The sequence below is a fragment of the Spinacia oleracea genome, chromosome 5 (genome assembly GCF_020520425.1).
Source record: "Spinacia oleracea cultivar Varoflay chromosome 5, BTI_SOV_V1, whole genome shotgun sequence".
Taxonomy (NCBI): Eukaryota; Viridiplantae; Streptophyta; class Magnoliopsida; order Caryophyllales; family Amaranthaceae; genus Spinacia; species Spinacia oleracea.
The window spans coordinates 18,514,904-18,529,576 of record NC_079491.1 but is presented as its reverse complement, the minus strand read 5'-3'; the positions used below and the strand labels follow the sequence as shown (position 1 = coordinate 18,529,576).

General features: G+C 36.8%; 2 protein-coding genes across 8 annotated transcripts; one reads left to right on the top strand and one right to left on the bottom strand.

Moving 5' to 3' along the window:
- The first annotated feature begins 976 nt into the window (after positions 1 to 976).
- On the top strand, positions 977 to 5,921 carry LOC110805027 (cyclin-dependent kinase G-2). Of its 5 annotated transcripts, XR_008921602.1 has the most exons (8): positions 977 to 2,673; positions 2,808 to 2,943; positions 3,050 to 3,138; positions 3,244 to 3,355; positions 3,463 to 3,558; positions 3,639 to 4,130; positions 4,386 to 4,461; positions 4,974 to 5,921. XR_008921602.1 is itself a non-coding variant. In XM_056829193.1 (6 exons), exons 1-6 carry the CDS (start codon positions 1,454 to 1,456, stop codon positions 3,639 to 3,641), a joined length of 1,656 nt encoding a protein of 551 aa, XP_056685171.1. In that variant the 5' UTR covers positions 977 to 1,453; the 3' UTR covers positions 3,642 to 5,626. The 5 variants fall into 5 exon arrangements, 1 of the variants encoding a protein (XP_056685171.1); XR_008921601.1 differs by having other exon boundaries at positions 4,386 to 5,921; XR_008921600.1 differs by having other exon boundaries at positions 3,463 to 4,130.
- Positions 5,922 to 6,585: 664 nt separating this feature from the next.
- On the bottom strand, positions 6,586 to 14,524 carry LOC110805022 (uncharacterized). 3 transcript variants are annotated; one of them, XM_022010617.2, is made up of 6 exons: positions 13,957 to 14,524; positions 11,914 to 12,345; positions 11,199 to 11,496; positions 10,881 to 11,101; positions 7,215 to 7,279; positions 6,586 to 6,988 (listed from the first exon to the last, which is right to left on the bottom strand). In XM_022010617.2, exons 1-4 carry the CDS (start codon positions 14,407 to 14,409, stop codon positions 10,953 to 10,955), a joined length of 1,332 nt encoding a protein of 443 aa, XP_021866309.2. In that variant the 5' UTR covers positions 14,410 to 14,524; the 3' UTR covers positions 6,586 to 6,988; positions 7,215 to 7,279; positions 10,881 to 10,952. The 3 variants fall into 3 exon arrangements, with proteins under 3 accessions (XP_021866309.2, XP_021866310.2, XP_021866308.2); XM_022010618.2 differs by having other exon boundaries at positions 6,586 to 6,978; XM_022010616.2 differs by having other exon boundaries at positions 6,586 to 7,279.
- Between the last annotated feature and the right edge of the window lie 149 nt (positions 14,525 to 14,673).

Sequence of the window (14,673 nt, the reverse complement as noted above, 5' to 3'; positions counted from 1 at the left end):
GTCCTAACTTTGTATAGGGCTTGTGATTTTAGTGGGAATACATAATTTAATCAGAGGTAAAAATTGAAGGTTGAAAAATACATATAAATTATATTAAATAGTGATTTAATATTGAGTGTTAATGAGCCCAAGAGGGGGTGGAGTGAAAAATGTTGAATGAATATATGAATTAAATGGTAAATTGATTTTGAATGTGGAAGATGAAGTGGAACAGACGTTATCATGTGTTGTAAAATATAGCAAAAAGTTGAAGGAACAATTGAAAAAAAAAACAAATTGATGGAGGAAAAGAGAAGATGTCACGTGTCATATATTCATCTACGGTTTTGCTTTTTTAAATACTCGGTATAGATTAGAAGACTATCTAAAGGCTCTATTTTGGTTGATTGTCTACAAATATAGTTTAGAATTCATGAAAGTTTGATATTTATATTGTGAACCGTGCATCGCACGGGTATTACACTAGTTTTAGCCTATGTCAAAGAAAAAAAAAGAAAAAAAAGAAAAGAAAACTACAACTAATGTTAAGTGGTCTAACTTTTTTTTTTTTGAAGGTAGTTAAGCGGTTTAACTTGTAAAATCTTTATCGGGGATAGCAGCACTATAATTAAACGTTTTGTGCTAAAAGAAAAAAAATCCTACAATTTAGTACATGTACAATACCACAAGGATAATTTTATAAACCAATGTAAATTAGGAAATTTTTTGATTTTAACAATTTTGTAGGAAAATCGTTCGTCCAAAGAGATAATAAAGTCCGATTTTAAATAAAAGTGCAACTTTTTTTTTTTTTTTTTTTGTAGTGATAAAATATGCATTTTATATTTAAAATAAACAAATTATATTCGTATGACAAATTACACACGATAATTAAGGAATTAATTCCTTCCCCTAAAAAAAAAAAGAATAATTAATTTCCTCCCACCGACCTAACGAAAAGTAATATTTAAAGGAGCCGCCCATCACGAAAGTTCTCACTAATATTCATTGGGATTTTTCGTTTGGTGAAAGTTGCGTCGACGACTTCTCTTCCCTTCTCACTTTCTCTCTCCTCATCTTATCGTCGACGAATTCCAATTTGGCTGCTCTGCTTTCACATCCGATCTTCTCCTTCATCTCTTTTCGGTAAGATCTTCGGTCACCCGTGATTTCTAATTACAAATCCTTGTTCGATTATTGAAGAAAGGTTGTGAATTTCTAGGGTTTTCCATTGATTGTTTTTTTTACTTTGAATTCTTTCGAGACTGTATTTTTCTGGATTATTCTTCATCGATTTATTGTGAACGCATTGAATTTGAATATTTACCGCCTGTAATTGAAGGATCACGTTCTTTAGGGTTGAAAAAAGTGATCAAACAATTTGAGAATTAGGGTTAGGGATTTCCCAATCCTTTAATTATTTATTTTCGTTAATTTGAGAGGATTTTTGTGTGTCGTTGTTGGTGTTGATATAATGGCGACAGGCAAAATCAGTGTGGTTAGGCGTGTAGATCTCTCTAATGTCTCGCGAAAACCCTCTGGAGCTCATGGTGATTCTGGATTTGGGGCTACAAAAATTAGGTCAAATTCTGAAACTTATGTGGATTCCAAGTGTGTGGGGGGAAAGAGGGGTGTGTTTGAGAAGGATAGCAGAAGTAGAGTTAAGGAAGCCATGGAAGTTGATGACGGGATTGTGATTTCGCCTCCTCAGAAGAAGAGGAAGTTTTCTCCTGTTATATGGGGTGAGCAAGACACCTTTCGCTCTACATCGTCTCAAGGGATTACTGTATATGATGATCAGGAGCCAGGGCAGCTTGACGAAGAGGATTTTACTCGTGCGCCCAATATTTTGAAGTCCCGTTGGGCGAATGATGATGATCTGGAGGAGAGTAGTCGTGGGGAGAAAGGTGGAGTTGTTTTGAAAGGGGAGGAATCAAAGGGGAGAAGGTCGAGTCCTGAGAGTGGTGTTACTCAAAAGGAGGGTTCTGATTTCTCTGGAGGTAGGTCATCTGGGTCTGATGGAGGATGTGTGCCGAGATACTATAGTGAAGGTGAATGTTCAGAAAGTGAATTAGAGTGTGATGACTGTATGGCACTTGATTTGAGTGATGATGAGGACATTGAAGTTGGAGTTTCCGGAGGAGGAAGGAGAAATATGCTTCAGGGTTGTAGAACTGTGTTTGATTACGAAAAGCTTGGTAAAATAAATGAAGGTAGCTATGGTATTGTATACAAAGCCAGAGACAGGGTGAGTGGGGAGATGGTTGCCCTTAAGAAGATGAAGTTGGGGAACCAAAGAGAGGGTTTTCCTGTGTATTACTTGAGAGAAATCAATACCCTTATGTCCTTGAACCACCCTTCAATCATAAATGTTCGAGAAGTAGTGGTGGATGATAGCGCCGAAGGTTTTGATAACATTTATATGGTGATGGACTACGTGGAGCATGATCTTAAGGCGTTGATGCAGGCAAGGAAGCAACATTTTAGGCAGAGTGAAGCAAAGTGCTTGATGCTTCAGCTTTTGGAGGGTGTTGAATATCTTCATGATAACTGGATTCTTCATAGAGATTTGAAGACGTCAAATCTTTTGTTGAATAATACGGGCGATCTGAAAATATGTGATTTTGGAATGGCACGCCAGTATGGCAGCCCATTGAAGCCGTATACTTCGTTGGTGGTTACTCTTTGGTACAGGTAGAACTGCTAAAATTTTATCCGTCTGTTTCAGTTTAAATATCTGGTTCTTTAATATCACGTTCATATTATGTTTGGTGGTTGTTTACAATACCCTGGTAAGTTTAACTGATGGTGTTTTGTTATGATTGCAGGGCTCCTGAACTTCTTCTTGGAGCTAAAGAGTACTCAACAGCGGTAGATATGTGGTCAGTGGGTTGTATAATGGCTGAACTGCTAACCAATAAACCATTATTTGATGGAAAAAGCGAGGTCGAGCAGCTTGACAAGGTAGGCTTTTGTTTCTTCTGTTTGCCATCTTTCTGACATATAAGACTTGTCTTTTACCTTATCGTTTGGTGCTCGTTTTGTTAACGTGTTCAATGGCCCTTTGCAGATATTCAGAACACTGGGCACACCTACTGACAAGATTTGGCCGGAATATTCTCAATTGCCTGGGGTTAAGGCCAACTTTGTACACCAACCGTGAGTATTCATTTTCATGGTGTTTCATTATGCTTTACTGTTATGGCTTATTATCCCGGTTTAAGATGTTGTTCCTAACTATTTTATTGACAATTCTGGTTTCAGGTTTAATCAATTGCATAAGAAGTTCCCTCGTGCATCTTTTACAGGCTCTCCTGTACTTTCTGACTCAGGGCTTGACTTGCTGAGCCGGCTATTGACATATGACCCTGAGTTGGTAAGTCTGATTCTGAATACCCACAGGATGCTCTAGTTACATTATTACTGTATATTTGTTGTGGAATTTATACTTAATTCTAATTTAGTTCTTCCATGTTTTTGCAGAGGATAACAGCGAAACAGGCCCTTAATCATCCCTGGTTCCAGGAAGTTCCTCTTCCCAACTCAAGGGAATTCATGCCTTCTTTCCCAGCAGACAAGGTAGTCTTGGCAAGATAATGCCTGATGCTTGACATTGTCTTAACACTGATCATATTATCTCTGTGGACTCCGCCTGGCAGTAACAGGCATGTGTAGATGGATATTTGTAACCGATTGGATAACTCTATCGGAAGGGTTGCAGCTGTGGTTAGACAGATTTGGAACACGCACTGAAGGGGAAGTGATATATGCTTTATTGTTTGCGGGATCTGTTACTTCCTGTGTCCCTCTTGTGCTTTTACAGATACCCTTCGAGCTCTTTGTCATGGGTGCTGCGGCTGTGGTCAAATCTGATGCGCTATTTTCATTGGTGCCGAATTGGTGGTTTTGTGTTGAATACAGGAAGTAGCAGAATTTTTGACTGATTATACTTCTTCCTAAATTGGATTTACTACCACTATCCTGTGCTCTTACAGATTTGAGCCAGATCTGGAGTTTGGACATAATCCCAATGAAAACACTGGTTAGGTATCGCGAAGCTAATCTGGAGCAGACTCTGTAACTGAGAACAGGAGTTGCATGTTTAAATTCCAAAGGGAAAAAAATAATTCTCGGTCACCTGCATTAAACATGTAAGGTGGTGTGAAGTACCAGTTCCTTAATCCGTGATCATATTTTTGTTTTCCTTTGTTCTTTGGTTATGATTGATTTGTATTTTCTTTTGTCTCTTATTCTTAATGGGTGGGGGGGATTTGAAGAAACTCATGTAAATATGTACATTCTTACTTAATTTTTAGACTGATAATGAGGTACCATTAAGATATGAAAATTCTTCTCTCATCATATTGGCTCATTCTTAATGTTCTACATGCGCTTAATTTTGCAAGAATTGCTGCATAATGGGGCACTGGAAACCATTTACCTCATACCTCGAGTAATGGAGAAACTTTACGAGCTTTTCAGGTATTTACTTGCAGATGTGGCAGTGCAATGTTTGAAGTTGCTGTATTGTGCTGGTGTTTTGTTTTTGTGTTTGGTTTTCATGTTCGCCTGCATCCTCTTTCCAGTGTAAATGTTATGTTGTATGTCTACACTTGAGCAGCATAAAATCTTTCCCACAAGATCTGTTACCATCTATAATAGTTGGCTATCAACAATTTGTTGTTGACCATAGCATCCTAGATTATTAACATTGCATATGATTCTATTCTTATTACTTTTTGACCTGTTATGCTGCAATGTAATAATTTAAACAATATGCGGCCAATGGTGTTGTTTTGAGTAGTTCTTCTCATACTATTTGCCCATCAGTTGATAATCGTGTTATTTGGTTTGTTATAAGATTCTGTAAATTATGTAACGACAGGATGAGATGTTTGCCATGGGATTCTGTTTCTCCCTGTGGTATTTCTCCTCCATGTTTTGGCTTGAAAAAAGTTGATATTGAATTGGTGATTCTTCACTCTTCACTCTAGGTTTGTAGTCGATTCTGGATCTTGTCCGCTGTTCAGAACATTTTGTGGAGTTAGGCTGGTATGTTTATTTTGTTTATTAGTTAGTAGTACAGCATGTCTTGTATTCTGAGCTGGCTGTTGCATTTATGTGATGGATCATGTCTTGGATGTGGGAGCTTCATGAGACACGGAGAAATTGATCAGCTGGAGCTTTCTACTTCGTGTATGGTAAATTGAGAGGGAGTACTGTTTCTACATTTAGTGGTACTTTTTTCTTATTCAATGGTACTTCCTATTTTTTACTCTTTGATCTGTTGTTTGGTGGAGGATCGTTTTTCTGCAATTGCAGCTGGCTTACATTCTGCAGTTTGATCGTGCAAGACATGATTTGATGCGCACATTACAAAGTGCAGAAACTAGTAAGACAAAGTTATCGTTTTTCAATTGAAGTCAGGTGTTGTATTATTAATATTGATAGGCAGTCCCAAATTTTTAGTTGGGACTGCCTTTCAATTGAAGTCGGGTGTTTTCTTAATATTGATGTCAAATTTTCCCTTGTCTTGATGTAGTAGGTTTTTTACAACAAATTGAAAATGTGGAGATGATTTTGTTGTAGTTTGCAGTACCGCAGAAGAAATTATAGTTTATAGGGAGTACAAACCAATTAACTTGCAGTTGCGTTTTTTATCCTTCCAAAATTTTCATCGACAATTTGATGAGTGAAGTTTATCATGTAACGGCGCATATTGAAGCTATGAAGTACAAAATATTCAAATAACAATGTGTAATCCTCGTCTAAATAGTTGGTTCTTCTCTTAATCTGGCTAGTTGATACCACAAGAGATCCAAAGGATGATATCCAGACTCTTGTTAGACGGGTATATTTGTTCAAATGTAAGAACGGATTTAACGATTTGTCCATCCTGATATGATTTTATTCTTAATGATCAGTGTTTTCTTTCTTCCAAACTTGTAGCTGGAAATTTGTACATAGCAAATGAATGTGTTTTCAAAAGGTCCAAGAATATGTTTCTATCATCGGGAATCTTCGGCTCTATCTCCTATCAGAAAACAAAGACTAAAAGATGGAATAGATGGGTGTGTCAACTATGGAAGCTCTGCCACTTAACCTACCTAGGTGGGGCCTGGGGGGCTTGACTGCCGAGTCTTGGGATATATTTTAATTTTAATTTTCTTTTTGATATATGCCAAGAGAGGGAAGAGGCATCAATGTCAAATGTTGGTGCTTTTCTCATCTTTCTTGGCTTTTGAATTAGTAACATTTACGTCATATTTTTATGCGTTAAAGACAAAAGTCCAAGTGTAACAAGGAGGATTTTATAACTACTAAAATTTTCATGGAAAATTTGTTGCGACGTAGTACATTATAAAAGGCTTTCTGGAGAAATGATTTAGTTTTAAAAAATAAAATAGAGGTTTTCATATGGTTGGAGTCGAATCAATCCAAATCCAAAGGAGAATTGATTAGAAGAATAACAACCAAAAGAAAAGATACATTTAGAAAAGAATAACAACCAAAAGAAAAGATACGTTAAAGAGAATGAGCTTTAGACTGGAGCAATGCATGCATAACTTGACTTCCGAAGCATGAATTTGATCAAGACATATCCACTACTCATGAATGATGGAACACATTGAATAACAGATCATATGTTGCAACCAATTCATTAACATTATACTCCAACAAATTTCTACAAGTAATCTTGAATGGCTCCAACATTAACATTAACATTAACATTAACAAGTAATCTCCAACATCAACATTAACTACATATATAATGGCTCAGCTTTCAACAAAGAGACAAATTGGACGATGATGATATATACTCCAATTTCTACAAGTAATCTTGTGTTACAGTGCCTAAACTCTGGGACTGCAGGTTGTTTCTTTTATCACCAGGGAAGTAAATTTGAACCAAGATGAATGGCAAAACTTTAAGTGAAGCAGCAGCTATCAATACAGCAACCCTAGTTGGCACAGCGAAGCAGGATGCGGCTGCCTTTCCTGAAAAATGCTTGACAGCAACAATATAAAAAGTACAGAGAACATGCAGAGATTGTAAGCACATAGATGGCATATGCAATACTAGTTTAATCATAGCACTTATAGTCCCATGTTCAGTGCCATGAGCAACAAACTAGCTATAAACCAAAGACATTGAGATATGTGAAGCAATGGTATCAGTTCTTAAAAATACATGTGGGAGACCGACATGTTTAATTCGGGAAACAAGGACATACCTGAATCCAAAGAATTAATGCAAATTGCCAAGGTCTTCTTCTATCGTCAAGTGACAAGACACTAGCTGGATAAGATAATGAAACAAATTAGGATTATTTACAGGAAAAGGGAAGCCTACTCATACAATTAAAGAACAAGAATGTTTGATTCATGCTTATAAATGAACATGGTGGAGTCTGAGTTGGAGATTGAATAGGTTGAGCACTTGCAAAAATTTTAGTCACAAGAAAGGTTTTAAAGCGACTATGGCACTCAATTGGTGCTTGTTTGAGGCAGTAGACGACCTTTCTAGGACGATACTCCCTCCATCCCTTACAGATTGCCCAATACTCGAACTTTCACTTCATTAAGGTTTGGGGGGGGGGGGGGGGGGGACATACCAAAAGTGGCATGGGACAAACTCAAAGGGACACCCCAAGTAGTATATAGGGCAATCTTTAGAAACAGGTGGAGTATATACGAGTAGGAAGTCAATATGACAAAGTGGTAGTTTCATCTAGACTTCTTTGTATAGGAAATAAGAATATAAGTAAAAAAAGGACATTCTTTAGATCAAATTGACACATAGTCAACTAAAATATTGTAAAGGAAAGAACTAAGCAAACAATAGTACACAAAAAAAGAACTACCAAGGATTGAAGATGAATGAATATTAGCCATGGATTCTCATTACTTGTTCTATAGGAAAGATGATAGTTATGACATTTACTATCCACTCCCTCAGTTGCAAAGTGTGCATTTCATATGTGATGAACCAAAGTGTTGAAATTTTCACACTTCCATACACACAAACAAATATGGACTATGGAGTATCCCATTCAGTAGTTACCTTAAACACCCTCGTACTTGCAAAACATTACAAAAAGCTAAGACACATAATTGAACAGTTGTCACATAATATATATGGGATGTCGAAATGGACATGGATTGATGAAGTAAAAGTAGGTAGAGACAGATGACGCGAAAGATTAATGAATATGGATATTAATCTAGTTTCATCCAGTTTATAGCCTCTATAGTCTATACCCAATCCATTACCATCTCTAGTGAGAACGGGGAAAGAAGTAGGGGTGGGGGAGTAGAAATTATTCCTTGATTTCCACATCAGTGAAATAACTCTCTGAAACACTCAAAATATGGAGAAGTTTTGACAAATTCATTGATACAGAAAATAACCTCAAATGTTTTGGTTGTTTACAATGTAATTGGCTTCATTACAATTGAAATGCAACATCTGCACAAAACACTTAGGGGAAAGGGTGAGAGGGGGTTTCAAGACTTGAAACCTAACACCAAAGATGATAAGGACGATCAGAAAAAGGGCTCTCTGCTCGGATGAAACATGAAAGACCCAATATCCATAATACATGGTTTAAAGAAGACAACAGCTTAGTAATACGTACTAATTAGAAGGTCAATAAAGTTAGGTCTATATATAAACTCTAATGCCTAATCAATTAAGTTTATAAAATCATCAAATGAATTAGACTAAGAATTAAGTCCTTTTCAAGAGGGATCGATTTCTTTATGCTTGTTCCTGAAGATAAATTATCACTATATTTATTCCTTTTTCCACTTCTTCAAGTGCAGGATAACCCCTTGGGGTTGTAGGGCTTTTTCTACCAATTGGGGCCCTCCATTCACCACTCCTGTGGGGATGGTCTACAGGGTTCATAACTACTCCTCTTACTACAGGACGCTTACCTAGCCAACGCTTAGATCCGGCTCTACCCAACCTTTTCTGGTTCACTCCAACACTCCCCATTGTTTCTGTCTTTTGTTGAATCTTTTTCACGGCTCATAAGAAATAGGGGTTAGCAATAAATTTTATTGGTACCAGCAAAAAAAAGGACTACAATTCAATTGTTTACTTTTTCGAATTGAATTATTCAGAAATTTAAATGGTTGAAAGGTTTGTTTTAAATTGGCAAGTTGCAAATAATTAGTTACCAACTTACAAAGATCTGATTATGAGTTATTAAATAGTAAAATGAAAAAAAATTAGCAATTTGAAGGGCTGTTCCTAAAGGACCAAATAGCCAGATTTTTCAAGTTAAATACGGAGTATTAAACAGAACAATCAACTAGTCTCGCAACAGGAATAAGTTCACTATGGAACAGTGAAAATTACACAGAACATTCTACAAAACATTTCCACTCTATTAATAGGGCATACCAAGACTCGCTAAAATATTCAAAAATCCAAATCGGAGATTGTATATCTAAATATAATCTGCTCTTATGTTCTTCAAGACAGTGGAGGACTAGGAGATTTGTGATGGTCAATCAGAGTCCTCAGCTTTCAGCTATATGCCAATGTATATGTTAGCTTGAAAGGTGTAGCCACTTCTTTTCTAGCTAACCAATAAGCTCCAAACAAAGTAACAAACGAAATTGTTCTTAGTTCCAATAACCAAGAATTTCAAGGGACGATGTTTTGCATCTTAGTAGCGATCCTAATGCCAGTTAACACCTTCCCTTAACTGTCAAAATACTCAGTCATGAGAAGCACCTTCATTTAATTCCTTAGGGGGGTACTTTATTTACCTAGTATGAGCAACGGCCCAGAAAAAAAAGCTGAATAGTTCATAGTTACACAATGCATTTCTGTTGGCAAGCTAAAAGTTAGCATTCAGCTGTTTCTACAGTTCTCACAAATAACTCTGTTGCACATTGCAATGATTAATACAGGACGGCAAAGTATATGGTCACCTTTATCGTAATATAAAGTTATATATATATACCAATATGCTTCAAAAATGAGGAAATATTTCCAAAAACTATTTTATGAATAACATTTTTGCAAAAAAGAAAAATAAAATAAAGCACCCCAAATTTATTCATGTTGGGCCAACAACTACCTTGTCTAAAAAACAATCTACTTGGACCCTCAATTGATTTCTGTAAGGTTCTAAATAGTCCACAAAGGGTAACATTCATTATCACATTGCCTTTGATAGCCAAAAAGGTGAAAAAACAAATATAAAATAAGGTCACTTTGTAGCGGCAATGTAGTGTTATAAAATAAAATGTCTATTAGGTAATCACTGGCAACAAAAAAAAATCATTAAGTAGTTTCTTTTGGAAAAAAGTGATATAATAAGGTGGTTTTGGAATATTTTCCTAATTACTTCGTATGACGCAAGCGGTAAAGTAGGCGTTCAAGCCAGATTTTTCTTTTCAAATTCTGATTTTCAGTAATTAACAGGGGACCTAGCCTTGTCAATTGTGATTATCAGAACAAACTGTCGACCTTATGGCTGAGAGTGGCGGGCATGTGGCTTACAATTGAACTTCTCCACGTGTTGTCATTGTCTTTATAAATAGATAGTTGCCTGAATCTAAGGGGCGGGGATGAACAGCATCGAACCCACGAGAGGTCATGGATACAGGGTTAATCCTACTGATACGTCTCAGTTCTTCACTTCTTCCACTTGAAGCTCCCGCATGGTTCTTTAGTCATGCTTGCTATGTTTTTCTATTTTGCCCCTGAATCTCGGGGCCGGAGTGAGGAGGTGGAAGAATGGCATTAAACCCAAAAGATATATTTCAGTCAAGATCTTAGGAACTTTCATCTAATTTAGCATAAGAAGCTTCAGGAAAAAATTGATTGCACACATACTGCATTTAATAGGATCATAAAAAAAAAAAACCAAATACATTACCATCAAACGGCCGTCAGTGCCTCGATTAAGAGGGGAAAGAATATGTATTGTACAAGCAAATATCAGGCTTCTTCAAGTGTTGTTTGTTGTAAATGTTAGTGTCTTGCCAAGAACAAAGGTAACCACAGTGAGTTCAACACAGAATATTGTATCCATAAATGCCCTATTCACTGTCCATCCGAAAATGGTCACTCCACCGGGGTTCGACTGCATATACATGACTGCAAACATAAAAAAGAAAACTGATAAACCAGTGGTTCTGTATGAATTATAATTCAGCATAAGCATTGGTTAGCACAAGAAAGCAGAAACACACACCAAATGCTTGTCGTTTGAGGTACGAAGACACATTTGAATTCATTTCTTCATTAATAGGTGGTAATATATAATCAACAGAGTCCATATCACTTTCTGGGTAGTTCATTGCTGCAACTGCTGAACCGGTAACATTCAAGTTTCCGCCATTTTCAGATGCCCCTAGAGTCTCATTTGAGCGACATGTTAGTAGTGCATGCCATCTACTGGCAAATGATGCCAGACTTTGAGCTCTGTGAGATATTTTTGCAGCAGCATGCAGACAAATAATTATTCCAACCACCTGAACAATGGATGAGATCTGCCAAGTAGCCATAACATAAAGTAAGCAGAAGTCTAACAAATTTGACCGAAGTCACAGTCTGCAAATACTGTTAGACATTTGAATGATGCAACCAGCATTAATGGTTAAATGTACTGCATCAGTCTTAAGACTAAAACCCCTAGATATAGTGACTACAATCATTCTTTGTTACACAGCTTAACTTCAGAAGTTCTAGACACCTTTTGCAGAATGATGGTATTAGCACATACTTTGGGAGAAAGCAGGATTAGCAACAAACATAACAGTCAGTAACTAGGTAGCTACCAAGTCAAAAGTGGCATCACAAATTACCAAAAGGAAACGGAAAAATTGCCTCAAGTAGTAGTAAAGATGCTGTCAAGGAGTTTCTTGGTTAGCATATGTTCAAGGGAAAAATATAGAGTTGAGACTTACTGCAAAATCCGCAGCATTTATGAAATTGATGGTCCCGTTATTTCCTGTCGTTTCCAGAAGAGTCACAATTTGACTAGCAGTTACAATCAAGAACTCCAAAATAAGAAAAATTCGGAATCTGTGACTTATTTTGGACAGGTTAAATGTAAGGCGACTGTGCTCTTCGATATATACTAATACATCCAAATTCCTGTCCAGAAGATTTTTGTACTTCTCAAAGTGTATAACTTGTAAATTGCAGACCAGACTGAACAAGGCGCTTCCAGTCAGATAGACCGTTGCAGTGTAAGTCCAGGATACCAGCAAAACAAACACAACCATCATAGATTGCACCAGTGAATCATTGTGGACATAGATAACTCTAACAATCTCCCGTGCCGTCTTCAAAATAACGCATGGCAATACCCACACGGCCAACGAGCGAAAGAAGTTCTGAAAAAAAACGATAACAGCTCAAAACTTATATTCCACAATATCTCTAGCAATGCAAGTCACAAGCTGAGAAGTAACATGGTGATGAAAATATAAATATAATGCATTCAAGAAACAACTTGTAAATCTCTGAACATAATCTGCTGATGTTAGACCAAAAGAGAAAGGAAAAACAATCAGAAAAAGTTCTTGCTATAATTCATTTTCCCTCTGCATTGTGACACTTTCTCTCACGATTCAATATCATGGAACTATGGAGTACGGCATTTGATATCAATTCACAGGAGGGATACTATGCTTAGTCATCTATCTCTCAGTATACGAGCAGAATTTAATCAGTTTCGCGTGAATGGTGTCTCATAATGACTCCAGCAAAGCCATATAAAGGTCATTTCAGGACAAATTAACTTTTGTAGGTAAATCAACCAAATGTTTGGAAAAACTTTCTCTTAGATCACTGTCGACATCGAATGAACATTTTACGCTACAACTTCACATTCAACTTACTAAAGAAACACTAAAATGTTGCATATAACTTTGTGTTACAGCACATTCATTAAATCCAGTGGCTAGACTAGCGTTAGAAAGACAAAGTTCACCTCAACTCCTTTCCATCTATCATGCAGTAATTAAAGAATTAGAAGGGATACACCAAAATGGATCTAGTGGATAGAAATTAATGAAGTGCGGAATGAATGTTAAATAAATAAAATAAAAAAAGGGACTGGAAATCGTATAGTTCAGTACTGGTAGTATTTAAGATATCAGAGGACCAAGTTGGAACTAAAATACCTATTTCCTAAATACTAGCAAGTCCTGGAGACTAACTAGAAGGTCTGGAGGGCCTATGATTACACTAAACTACTTGAGCAACACATCAGTTCCCAATATGATCAATGTGGAAATCATATACCGATCCTTACACCTAGATCCTAAGAAGCATTATACATACACAAGTACTCCATTAGATCATGTCAATCCGCCTACAAAACTAACCAAGTAGTCTGTTTTACTATTTATATGATCCTACGGACCTACCTTTCCAATAGTAACAAATAACAAATATAAGGTCAAGAGATAATTATAGTTACTCGTTTTTTAGTGTCACAATCATCACTGAACTGAAGAACCACACAAATTAGTAACAATGCAATATTAACCACCTCAAATTTCATTGGATGCCCCTTACCTAGGACAGGATATTGATCATCATTGGAGATCAAAATAATTACCATGGAAAAGTACCCCATTAGCCAAGTGCAATTTCGTGCTTAATATATCCCCATTACAGTCCCAACTAAGTTTTGGTAAGAAAAAAACAAATTCCGCTAACCTGCTGCTAGAATTTTAAAAATTTGGCACACAAGTTCATCAAAATCAATCCATTTCAGGCCCTATGTCAGTAATCTAACATGGATATGAACACTTTAACCCTTTAATTCGGGCCAAAATCAAGGAAATTTCTCACAAAATAGCCAAGTCCAATACTTGGACACATACCCATGTCCAACAGTACAAGTAAGATCAGGGCCACCAAATCTCCTTCAAAAAAACAAATCTATCAACATTAGATTAAAATAAATAGGATTTACTTTACTAAAAAAAACTTACATCAATTTTGGGGATATACTCAAACTGAAAACGATCAACATTTTGTTGATAATTATCAACAAAAAGAAAGACCCTGAGCCCATATTTTCTGAAATTCAAGGAAAAACAGAGGAGAGATACTGCGGCGGCGGTGGCCTGAAAAAAGAGCGTCTCGAGCTCAAAACCCTTAATGTGATACTTCCGGCAGGCGGAGGCAGAAGCAGAGCCGGAGCCGCAGTAGAAGAAGACGATGATGAGCGAAGGGGCGGCGATGCCGAATAACAGAAAAGAGAAGGAGGATAGAGAAAGTGAAAAACGGGAATCATGGATGAAACCCAGGAATCTGAGGAAGGTTTTCAAGCGTCGGAGAGAATGCTTTAATGGAAGAATTAGGGTTTCAGTTTGTGCTGAATCAGGGTTGTACCACTGTTCTTCAAGTGGGGAGTAGTGTGATGGTGGAAGTGAAACCGCCATTGTTGAAGTTTGAAGTTTAGAGAGAGAAAGTGAAGAGAGATTTGAGGGAGGGAGTAAGGAAGGAAGGGTAGTTGCATTTTGTGATCAGTGTGTTTGGGTAGTTGAGGCTTCATCATATTCACGCTACCTTTCCTTACTTGGATTATGACATGCATAACCAATTAACCATAAACTTGTTTGGCTTGCCTCCTTTTTTTTTTTTTTTTTTTTTTTTTTTTTGCAATATTGATCAAAATCAATACAAAACCCAAACTACTTCCAACT

Excerpts from the sequence above, each read along its gene's own strand:
- LOC110805022 (XM_022010616.2), bottom strand. The coding sequence starts at position 14,409 with ATGGCGGTTTCACTTCCACCATCACACTACTCCCCACTTGAAGAACAG. Across the intron at positions 11,497-11,913 it reads TAAATGCTGCGGATTTTGCA|ATCTCATCCATTGTTCAGGT; the intron begins GTAAGTCTCAAC and ends GCTACTTGGCAG. Across the intron at positions 11,102-11,198 it reads CCTCAAACGACAAGCATTTG|TCATGTATATGCAGTCGAAC; the intron begins GTGTGTGTTTCT and ends TTATGTTTGCAG.
- LOC110805027 (XM_056829193.1), top strand. The coding sequence starts at position 1,454 with ATGGCGACAGGCAAAATCAGTGTGGTTAGGCGTGTAGATCTCTCTAAT. Across the intron at positions 2,674-2,807 it reads GTGGTTACTCTTTGGTACAG|GGCTCCTGAACTTCTTCTTG; the intron begins GTAGAACTGCTA and ends TTATGATTGCAG. Across the intron at positions 2,944-3,049 it reads AGGTCGAGCAGCTTGACAAG|ATATTCAGAACACTGGGCAC; the intron begins GTAGGCTTTTGT and ends GGCCCTTTGCAG.